This window comes from Barbus barbus (assembly GCF_936440315.1).
Source record: "Barbus barbus genome assembly, chromosome: 4".
Classification (NCBI taxonomy): domain Eukaryota; kingdom Metazoa; phylum Chordata; class Actinopteri; order Cypriniformes; family Cyprinidae; genus Barbus; species Barbus barbus.
Window position 1 is genome coordinate 4,003,132 of NC_136732.1, and position 12,087 is coordinate 4,015,218.

Sequence of the window (12,087 nt, forward strand, 5' to 3'; positions counted from 1 at the left end):
ATAATGGTCTTCCTAGTTGGCAGTTAAGTATCAAGATCTTAATGAGGTTTGTCATTAAAATTACAAGCACAATTGCAACTGAAACCAATATGAAACAGGAACTGTAATTAATTATTAAATTAAATTAGAATTTTCAAATTCGTAATTATGAAATTAATTTACAACTTCCACATCCCTAAATTTGACAGGTTACTAATTCCTTGTGTCATTAGAACCTTCAGAACAAATTAATCTTTACCATCTCAATTTATAAAAGGAAATTAAAAATTTTCAGGGCCTGAAAATCAAACGCATTGATAGTTAATAATTAAGATCTTAATGTTATTGTTAAATGATCAGAGAACACATAATTATCTCAATCAGTCTATGTGGAATCTGGAGCTGAAATAATTTTAATGAAATGAGTTTAATTTCAAATCTGGGATGAAATTAAATTATCAGTTTCAAATATTTCATAGCGATTCACCCACTGATATCCTAAAATCATGAGCACAATTATAATTGAATTAATTATCTTTCTATCAAGGTAAATGAAGTTAAGGTCTGATATTAACTCTGTCTAACTTCAAAGGGAGGAGACCAATCCTGAATAAAATGCCTTATTCCTATACAAATTAACTGCCTTGCTTAACAATAGTTTATCGACGTCTGTATTTGTTAAAATCTTTTCAAAGGGAGGAGAGATAGCATGAATAATGCACAAGAGAGGGAGAAATGACGTGAACACTCAGTGTGAGTTAGAGTTCAGCAGACAAAGGGTTAACTGTGTAACACACACACACACACACACATTGCATTGAACCTACCGACTACAAAATGCTAGGTGTTAACCGCTAGCCTTCAATGCTACCAGCTCGGCTAAGCTTTAATGCTACCTACTAGCTTCAAAATGCTATGCTATTTGTTTACAACAGCTTCAAAATGGCGCTCGCGGCTGCGCGTGCGCACTAGAACATTTCCGAGAGTCTTCTGATGACCTCTGTTGCCGTGGTGACACGCCCAGTTCTGTGGGTTCGTCTCAGGCTTACACAAAATGGTCACACAAGCGCTATTCAGATTCTTTTCTTTATAGCTCAACAATCTCAAATTATTTAGACCGAATCAAATTAACCCACAGATTAATTATCAATTCTAACAGTCTGACCACGGCGGGCCGTATTTCTGTGTCACTTCACGTGACTTCACAAGAAAAAAAAAAAAAACAGTGGATTCTTTATCACACTCTAACAAAATCTGCACTATAAAATACTCCTCACAGACGCTTCTGGCCACTCCTTCTGAGTGCCGCGCGCTGATTTCACTTCTTTAGTGAATTACAAATGGCAGAAAATGTATTAAGTAGCTAAGATAATGTTTTCGCCAGGGAGATTTATTTTAACCATAGGTGGATAGAAAGTGGAACACGCACTTTAACTATAACAACACTATGAAGGCCTTATGAGAGAGAACCAAGGAACACGCTAGATTCTCTCCTTTTCTTTTTTCCTCTGCGCTATAAGCGACTAACTATGTCTCTCGGACACCTTTTAATTTACTGCAGTTTTAGGCTATTCTTAAACAACAACAACGACACACTTCCATTCAAAAACACATTGCCACAAGTACTCATCGCAAGCAGAGTTAGCATCAAAATGGATGTGTCACTGACCAATAACAGAGATGCCAGAAGTATCTGTTTGCTGTCGTCTTTTTGTTTAGTATGGCGCATCCAAAAGACATCACTCAGTTAATTTCATCAGATTAAATTAATCAGCAATATTTAGCCCTTCCCAGTGCTGAAATTGTCATGGGTCCTTTGTTTTATTGTTTAAATGCTTATCTGAATGTAAAATTAATATTTAATGCTTATAAATTTAAAAACAATATAGTCTGTCTTTTAGCTCCCTTTTGGTTCACCATCTTGCAGCATGTTAAATTTGTTTATTTGTGTAATGCCTGGTCAGGATAACACACACATAGTTTCAACTCTCCCGCTCTCCTGCTATAAATCATCTGGTCCCAGGAGACCCCCAGAACTAGAATATGTAAAAAAAAAAAAAAAAAAGAAGATTGGTCTTAAATCGGAACGCACACATCTAAGAACAGACATCCTGGCGCCGGCTGAAATAAACTGCCCAATCTCCTGAGACCATAAAAACAAGGATATATGGAACCATCACATCTGGCTGCTTTCATCATGAAGTTGGATGAGGAGGACCCTTTTTGTCACTCTTGAAAAAAAACCAGAACTCATACTCCCGGATTTTACTTCACATTGGCGCCATAATTCAAAGGCCTGGTTACAGCCGACTCGAACCAAAGACTTTTACGACCTTGCATATCAGCACATTCCAGGAAAACGTGCCTTTGAATTAGCCACACCTTTGAATTAGAAACGAATGTTAAAAAGGAACAAAAGTTATACTGGTTTCTGCTATTGAAACAATATACTCGAAAAAAACACTATAGACAATATAGTTTATACATATATTAATAATGTTGTTGGTTGTGACATTTATAAGCTTGTTGTGTTTTATTTTAAATCTATGGTAAATCTGTTTCCAGAATGTATAAAGTTTACCTGATGACGAGATGTCAGGTCACATGCTCGATGTGTTTATTTAGGATCTTTTAATCGATGCATTTAACCGAGTAATATCCTTCGTATTCATATGTATTTTTGGCTATGCAAAGTTACGTGGTGTTTGGTGTCAAACGAACGCTAATTTCATGAATAATATTATGGTGAATGGAAATGATCTGTTTACATCAATGCGTGATTACAAAACAAATAGAAGTTTGCTGTAATAAGTTTTCATGTGATTTAAATAACTGAATGGACAATTTATGCATAGAAAGACCCGCAGTTGTGCGGGGCTCCGCCCACAGCTACACTTGCGATTGGATCAAACGCCCAACAGGAAAGAATCCGATTGGATCAGGCGCCCGGAGGCAGATCCCAAATCGGCTCGTTTGAAACCAGATGCACAACCGTGAAAGTGGGTTGGAGTTGAAAACTGAAATGGAGGCTCACGCACGCCTCCGTCGTCTCTCGTTCTGCTCACGCTGCAAAGCGCTTCTGGCCTCTCACATCACGGCAGGGCATGGCAACAGCGATCAAAGTTAAACTTTGAGAGAAACTTTAACATCCAAAGACAAAGAAACTAACATCTGGAGCCAGGAATCGAACGGCTTCCTGATAGCGTCATCAAGTCAGAACGAAGCCCTCCAACCACTGAAGAGTACCCTCGTGACGACGACCTACGAGTAGCCAATCCGCGCACGGTCCGTCGCAGACCCGGAGAACTGAACTCGTTTGGAACACAGACAGTAAGATAACATCCCTTGAATCTACTGGAAACTGATGATATATCTATCTGTTGTTTAAAAGTAAAGATAAGGGTTCTTGCGTGTGATTTTTCCCTCAGGCTGAAACGAGCATTAAAACCTAAGACTCTCTCTTCAGATACAAAACAACTCGCTCCCATCTTTGTGTATGTTTAAATCGTCTGTTTTGTGTTGTCTAGTCAGTAGTGTATTAGAGTAGTGAATAAACTTTGATTTTATTAAGAAATCTCTTGTCTGTGCTATGTGATTTTGCATATCGTAATTATTTGCCAAAAAGATCGCGTTTTACCTAAGCTCATAAACCCGAGAACTAAGTTAACTAGTTGTTTATTTTGATCGTTGGCCGCGAGTAAAATAAACAAAATTGTTAAGAGATAACTTGCTGATATTAATGCTTGCTGGACAAGTCGTTAATAAGGTATAAGTTGGATGTTCTGATTAATATCCATTAATCATATGACCATCACTCGTAAGGGTGGTTCCCTAAAGATAAAATAAATATTTGTAGGATTAATTTCTTACATGTTTGGTGGAGGATGCGGGCATTAGTTTGATTTGAAAATTCATAGCATATTAATAATTTGTGTATTTTTAACCGGAAAGAAATGGTTGATACACAGAGAGTCAAAGTTGGTTTCACTTGACATCCTAAGATGGGGATACAGGTCAGAGAAACATTTATTAGACCTAATGAGAGTACAATACAACAGGAAAAAGAAAGAAATCTCTCACAATTAAATCAAATCTTAAAACTTACTAGAATTAGAGAGAAGTGTGATGTTTTCATCTGAATGTTGATGACCAAACAAGTAATGCTGCAAGTAAAGAGTCCAGACCTGCAGTGACAGTGCAAAATATTTATTTATTTATCTATCAATCATAAGAACCTGCATGATAAAAGGTGGAAAATAGAAGAAAACAAAAAGATATCAGTAACTTCAGATTAGCTGATTGATGAGTTTCAGTTGGTACTGTGAGGAAAAAGAAATAATGGACCTTTTGTGTTATTGTTTTGCAGCAAGTTGGCCATGTTTCCTCTGACTTCCACTTTTCAACACTCTGATAAAGTGGTGGTAACTCTTTAAAAGTGCTCTCTGAGTTAGATGAACATCTACAACAACCAAATACAGCGTGTTTAGAATAATATACAATTACTTCAGCACAACAAATAATTATATTTTACTATACTATAACTGCAAACATCAAATACTCAGTTATCCACAGAAAAAATGGAAACTCTCCATCTCCATCATCTCATCAAATCTCCATCAGCTGCTTCTCTCTTTGTTCGTCTTGGTTTGAATTCATGTTTATAACAGCAGTCTGACGGTGATTTGACCGAATCTTTGTTTCATCTTTTCCTATAACATTAGGTATAGGTCCAATACAATCTACAGAGCAAAGAAAAATATTACGTTAGGCTATAACATGAACTCTCCCCAGCATTATTAATCAATTCACAACAGTTTTTATCAAGATATTTTAGGGATTCATGTTAAAAATGTCAAACCTCCTGGCGGAGAATTGCGCAGGCCTGGACAACCTTTCTTCTTTTTGCTTCTTGAAATAAACGTGTCACGTTAGGCTAACTAAAAATGACAAAGGTTTAGGTAAAAGTAATTAAAATAAGCTAAAATTAATTCATTTTCTCACTTAGCAATGCAATTGTCGTTCTCCTGAGTGCTGAGCGCAGTCAGCGCACCGTGAACCGTTGAAGTTTAAACCGTGGCGCTCGCGCGCTTTTAAGTGGTTACTCTCGCGAGCGACAAAACTGATCAGCGCATAGACACATGTTCAAGTTGTTTGTCGTTTGTCAAAGACCATTTTATGCTAATGTTTGGAGAGATGAGTTATAAGAATAGCCTTTTAGAATCTAAATGAAACCCTGAAACTCGATATGAGCATGTTGCTTGTCAATAAAAGAGCTGTAGGGCATCTTACATGACATGATAACTAGAACTTGCAATCATGTTAAAGTGTGCTGATTAAATAAAAGACTAGCGTGTACCTATTAATAAATAAGATCAAACTGTCCAGGTTGCTATACACTGCTAGAACACATGTAGCCTATTTCTACCTAATGAATGTTTAACGCAATCAAACAGAACAGGTCCAGACTGAGCTTTATTCTGTGCAGGCATTGGTTCTTCAACCTTACTTGTTTCAGAGAAATATTACTGTTCTTCACATCTACAGCCGCAGACAAACCTACAGTTGTATTTAGATGTGCAAAGTTGAATCTGTGTAGCAAAGCTGATCAAGCCACTGGACAGAGCAGAGCGAATGCATTTACGTTGTAGTGATGTGCAGACCAGTATCAATTTAAGCACAAATACACAGCAGTCAGAACTTTCATTTTATTCAGTTTTAGACAAACGATGAAATAGGAATTATTTGACAGAAATAAAAAGATATGAAATATTTTAACACCTTTTACACAAGGTTGTTGGGAATTAAAACTTCTTTGTATTTCTATCAAGAATCAGGACAAACTGTACATAAACCATGAGAAGTGTACATTATTTGATTGAATGAACAACTTATTTGTTTTCAGAGATGGGCACAAATACATCAAAATGTATTTAAAATAAAAATACAAAATACTGTGTGGGAAAATGTATTTAAATACAAATACAGTATTTTATATTTTGAAAATACACAAAATACATTTGAAATTGGCCATCTAGTGAAGTAACACTATTAAGGCCTGTTTACACCAAGACATGTATGACAGCAAAAATCTTTATTACTACTTGGATATCACACTTCTCAATTAATTTAATTTTGAGTACATTTAGTTTTATAATGGGTCTGGTTCTCATCTTATTGATGAAAGGTATTGTAGTTTGTGAGTAAAACTGGGAATTCCACCATTAACCTCAGCTGCCTCTGAAATAATCCTCTGATATCTGTCTGTTAGCGAAAGGACAACCGCACTTGGGCTTTAGTACGAGGCAGCTGTGCCTAGTGTGAGTATGCCCTTAGAACAATTTTTTTAAATGTATATCTTTATTATTAGCATTATAGTTATATAGCATTATCTTTGTCTTGGGGTACACACACACACAGAGAAAGCTGCTTGTTACTCATTTATCCATGTTTCTTTATCGCTCTGACGTGTCAATAGCTCCTGCCCACTAGAAGCTCCACAGATTTATTTGCATATCATGATGATATAGAAAAAGTTCAATCGATTTACACTTTATTTCATCGCCGACATATATAATATCATATCGCCATAGCAAGCAGTAATGATTAAAGTTTAATGAACACATTTGACTAGCTACTTGATAAAACCAAAATCTGACCAAATCAAAACAAACCCTAACAAGACTGACTAGTGCTAATGCTATATTCCCCTTGCTAGTGGTCATTTTTAGGTATGCTTTTTTCCCACAAAAGCAAGATCACCTTGTTTTAATGTTAAAGTCATGCACATAGTAGTGCAATAATAATTTCAAGCATTTTGTATGATTTATTCACAGCAAAACAGCATGTATTTGACTGAAAATCCAGAAATCATCAACAAGCTAAAGATAGCACTGTGAATGAGATAGTTGTCAATAAATGGGATGCTTCAATTTATCCAAAATTAAATATCTTAAATATCTACGATTTGGGTTTTAATAAGATTTTCCCAGGAAACCTGGCGTGCTCCACGATTCCTATTCTTTCCAACAGAAAAGCACTTGAATGCGACAAGCTTGTAATCAGGACTTCTGAAATTGGAAGTAGGAAATGTTGATAGCACACGAAGGCAGTATTATTCCTTATTTCCTTACAGGAATCCAGAAAATGTCATTCCCCAATTCTAGACGGAGTCTCTCAGCTGCAGCTCACATGAATGAAAGTGGCATGTCTGAACTAGTTGATACAGGAAACCAGCAGCAGTCTAATAAAGAGGTTGATTGGAAAAACTTATGTATTTTGAAAATACAATAATACTACGATTCAATGTATTTAAATACAAAATACATTAGATTTTTTTAATAGCAAACAACAATTATCCAGCTTTTCATCAAAAATGAATTCCTGACCTGCATTTTTTTTCAGAAAGCTGTTTCACTCAGACATGCATCACAATAAGAACAAAATATGATTTATATAAAATGTTGTATTTGTTGACTGTAAACTACAATCTTAATGTCTTGAAGTAAATTTTGATTTATGAACAGAATGTTCTTGATTTGTTACATTTAAACTCCTTTTTTATGTTATTTTAAAGTGCTTCTATAGTTGATCCTGTATCTTAATCACATTACAATTCACAAACATTTTTTGGTCTGACTAAAGTTTCTCCAGACTTGAAATGTAACTAGTATCCTCAAATCCTAGTTTTGTTTTTGTGTTAGTTTATGGCTGTATGATTATTTATTTACTTGTATTGTTTTCAGGTTTTAGGAACATTTTATTGATTTCACTGTATGGTGTTTACTCATGATTAATTGAACTCACACATGAACATGACGTGTCTGATTCATTGTCTTTTCTCTTTCTATCTTCAGTCTGTCTTATTGCAGTATTACAGAGAAACAGTGTCTCATCCTGACTTCAGCTCTGAAATCAAACCCATCACACCTGAGAGAACTGGACCTGAGCAGGAATAAACTAGGAGACTCTGGAGTGAAAAACCTCAGTGATCTACTGATGAACACACAATTCAAGCTGGAGAAACTACAGTTAGTATCATTATACTCTACAGCAGTTACAGTGAGATTAAAGATTACTGTTTAGTTTATTAAAATCACAAAATCAACAATAATTCAGTGCTTATTATGATTGATTTATTTGGGTACATAATTTATTTCCAAAAATGAATGTACCCTTGTCACATGAGATCACAGCAATAGCAAACAATTATCCAGCTTTTCATCAAAAATGAATTCCTGACCTGCATTTTTTTTCAGAAAGCTGTTTCACTCAGACACGCATCACAATATGATCACAAAATCACAAAATGTTGTATTTTTTGACTGTAAACTACAATCTTAAAATGTCTTGAAGTAAATTTTGATTTATGTTTATGATTTGTTACATTTAAAATCATTTTTTTAATGTTATTTTAAAGTGGTTCTATAGTTGATCCTGTATCTTAATCACATTACAATTCACAAAACTTTTTTTTTGGTCTGACTAAAGCTTCTCCAGACTTGAAATGTAACTAGTATTCTCAAATCCTAGTTTTGTTTTTGTGTTAGTTTATGGCTGTATGATTATTTATTTACTTGTATTGTTTTTAGGTTTTAGGAACATTTTATTGATTTCACTGTATGGTGTTTACTCATGATTAATTGAACTCACACATGAACATGACGTGTCTGATTCATTGTCTTTTCTCTCTCTGTCTTCAGTCTGTATGAATGCAGTATTACAGAGAAACAGTGTCTCATCCTGACTTCAGCTCTGAAATCAAACCCATCACACCTGAGAGAACTGAACCTGAGTATGAATCAAATAAAAAACACAGGAGTGAATCTCTTATGTGACGTACTGAAGGATTCACGCTGTAAACTGGAGAGATTGAGGTCAGTAACATTCACATACAAGAATCGAAACAATTGTTTTATTTAAATGAAACAGAATGAAGTGTGACTTTTCTCATTTCTCTCAATATAGGTTAATCTGCTGTGAAATGACAGATGAAGGATGTTCTGCTGTGACTTCAGCTCTGAAATCAAACCCATCACACCTGAGAGAACTGAACCTGAGCTGGAATAAACTAGGAGACTCTGAAGTGAAAAACCTCAGTGATCTACTGATGAACACACAATTCAAGCTAGAGAAACTAGAGTTAGTATCATTATACTCTGAACAGTAAACAAACAACACTGTAACTGCTGTAGTTTATTTTAAGTGTTTTGTGTGTATTTGTGACTCTACACTCAAAAACATTATTTCTGCCTCTTGTTCCTTTAATTAGAATGAGCTAAAGTAACATGTTTTTGAGCATTCTGTAACAATTTAGTTGTGTTCACTCTACCTAATATATTTAAAATGTATTACAGTTATTTGTTGAAACTACATTAATATTTGTTGTTGACGTAACTAACTGAGCAGTGGATTTGTAGATCTCAGCATGATTTGCAAGAAACTGCATGATTGTAAATTTAAGGATGAAGTGTTATTTTATGTGTTTTTCTGTAAAGGGAAATATATGTTAGTGTTTAATGTTCTGTTATGTTGGACAGTTTCTGTAATGTTGTTGAATTGTGTGGTTACCATGATGCAGAAGATTGGTGTTTGTGCTTAGATTGTGACACTTAGTGAGTAATAATAATAATAATAATAATAATAATAATTAGACCTCAGTAAATAAATAAATGAATTATAATTTTGTCAAACAAAATCTTATGTGGGAACAATGTACTAAAGTTGAGTTAACCCAAACTAGTGTAAATTAATTTAATTAACTAAACTATTTGAATTTGAATGAAATAAGTTAGATTGTAAAAAAAAAAAAAAAATTAATTAATTATTTTGTTTTACTGTATGGCATTTATTATGATATATTTATTCACACACACAAACTTTACATGGATCTTTTCTCTTTCTGTCTTCAGTCTGTCTTATTGCAGTATTACAGAGAAACAGTGTCTCATCCTGACTTCAGCTCTGAAATCAAGCCCATCACACCTGAGAGAACTGAACCTGAGCTGGAATCAAATAAAAAACACAGGAGTGAATCTCTTATGTGACGTACTGAAGGATTCACGCTGTAAACTGGAGACATTGAGGTCAGTAACATTCACATACAAGAATAAAATGATGAAAATCACTTCAATAGTTTAAACCCAAACACTTTATACTCAATTAGCCCTTTCACACATACAGAGTTTTCTGGAAAATTACCGGTAAATTGCCGTAAAGAGATCATGTGTGAACAGGACCTTTTCAAAAATACCGGTAAATTCGTTCTGGCAATTTACCGGTATGAGAAGTTGTAACATTACCAGTAAATTGCCGGAATTCTGCTGTGTGTGAACGCAGAAGGAAAATTACCGGTATGAGCACGTACGAGTTCAGAACGCGCTGACGTAAGACTCTACTCCGGGCCAATCATAACACACTGACACAGATGACGCATTCACTCCACACTTCCCCATGTATCCGCCCATGTCTGTCGCACAGACCTCTGCATTTGTGTAACATAAGTATTTTTTTTGGTTTGTTTGTTTTTTAACTGTTCACATTTACTTCAGAAAAAACCTGGATACTCGCCAGGACAGCCATTTTTGCGAAATTTTGTGTGTATTTGGCCACTTAAGTACAACAGATAATCTACGTAAAATAACGTCTCGGTTACATAGGTAACCCTCGTTCCCTGAAGGAGGGAACGGAGACGTACGTCGGACTGACCGACGAATAGGAATCTCGCTAGAGAGGCCAATCTGCTTCGAGTGTAACTAAAACGAGCCAATGCACATTGGCATGCAATCATATGCAGCAGCTGCTCACCTCGCAGCGCGGGTATATAATGAGCAGCAGGTGCGTTGCATCTTTAGGTTTTCGCTGAGGAGCCGAACAGGTAAGGCGGCAGCATCAGCGGGGTCCAGCGACTGTGGCGACGGGACGTACGTCTCCGTTCCCTCCTTCAGGGAACGAGGGTTACCTATGTAACCGAGACGTTCCCATTCAGTCGGTCACGTTCGACGTACGTCGGACTGACCGACGAATAGGAATCCCTACCAAAGCGCCACAGGAGCTGCCCCCTTCCAGCGCTCTGTAGCAAGCCTCCTGAACCCCCTTGCTTAAGGACGGTGGGCCAGGGCCAACACAGAGAGTGTCGATCACTGCTGTTCACCAAACCCATTCAGTGAGACTAATGAATAACACTGGGAAAGCGTACCCTTTCCTTGGAAAGGACCGCTGCGGAACCACATCCTTCCCCGAAGGAGTTATGTGGAGAGTACATATGGACCAACCCCGTAGGATTGTACTACACATGGAATACTGGGGTGACTCCAACCCGACGAGAGGTGGGTTCTCCCAGAGGGAAAGACACGGGCTTCGTTTAGGAGCAACTCGTGGAATAATACACATGGGATCCCCGTAGGGTCACACATATGGAACCCAGCCTAAATCCAGTTCTCAAGGATACAATGGAGTAAAGGCCTGGCGCCAACGCTCCGCCACGTCTGGCTGCCGAAGGGTGATCGGAGGACTCAACAGAGTCTGCCTTGTAGGGACTCTCTGGAGCAATAAGCGCATGTAACGCAGCAAGCCGACACTAAGCTGGGACTTCTCCGTGCCTCTGACCTGAGGTGAGAACACGGGAGGAGACCGGCTCGACGCGAAGGCTATAGAATCTAGCGAACGTGTTAGGTGTCGCCCAGCCCGCAGCTCTACAAACATCTGTCAGCGAGGCGCCACGAGCCAGCGCCCAGGAGGATGCTACGCCTCTCGTAGAGTGGGCATGCAACCTGAGCGGGCAGGGCACGCCTTGTGCTTGGTAAGCCAAGGCGATGGCGTCCACTACCCAGTGGGCCATCCTCTGCTTGGAGACAGCCTTTCCCTTCTGCTGGCCTCCGTAACAGACAAAGAGCTGGTCTGAGGTCCTGAGGCTTCGAGTTCTGTCTATGTACAGTCGCAAAGCACGAACTGGACAGAGCAAAGCCAGGGCTGGGTCTGCCTCCTCCGGGGGCAGCGCTTGCAGGCTCACTACCTGGTCCCTGAAGGGAGTGGTAGGAACCTTGGGCACATAGCCAAGCCGGGGTCTCAGTACCACGTGGCCGTCACCCGTCCCAAACTCTAGGCACGATT

At 37.7% G+C, this 12,087-nt stretch overlaps 2 protein-coding genes across 2 annotated transcripts in view; one reads left to right on the forward strand and one right to left on the reverse strand.

The window, feature by feature from the left end:
• The window catches only part of LOC306866526 (NACHT, LRR and PYD domains-containing protein 12-like), a 422,442-nt gene that overhangs the window by 164,845 nt on the left and 245,510 nt on the right, over positions 1-12,087 (reverse strand). The gene's annotated exons all lie outside the window — the stretch shown is intronic.
• LOC306866567 (NACHT, LRR and PYD domains-containing protein 12-like) overlaps positions 1-12,087 on the forward strand; it is a 65,728-nt gene that overhangs the window by 46,140 nt on the left and 7,501 nt on the right. Inside the window, exons 17-20 of the mRNA XM_079411829.1 lie at positions 7,833-8,006; positions 8,679-8,852; positions 8,944-9,117; positions 9,888-10,061. Coding sequence (XP_079267955.1) covers positions 7,833-8,006; positions 8,679-8,852; positions 8,944-9,117; positions 9,888-10,061 — 696 coding nt within the window. The remainder of the gene's footprint in view (positions 1-7,832; positions 8,007-8,678; positions 8,853-8,943; positions 9,118-9,887; positions 10,062-12,087) is intronic.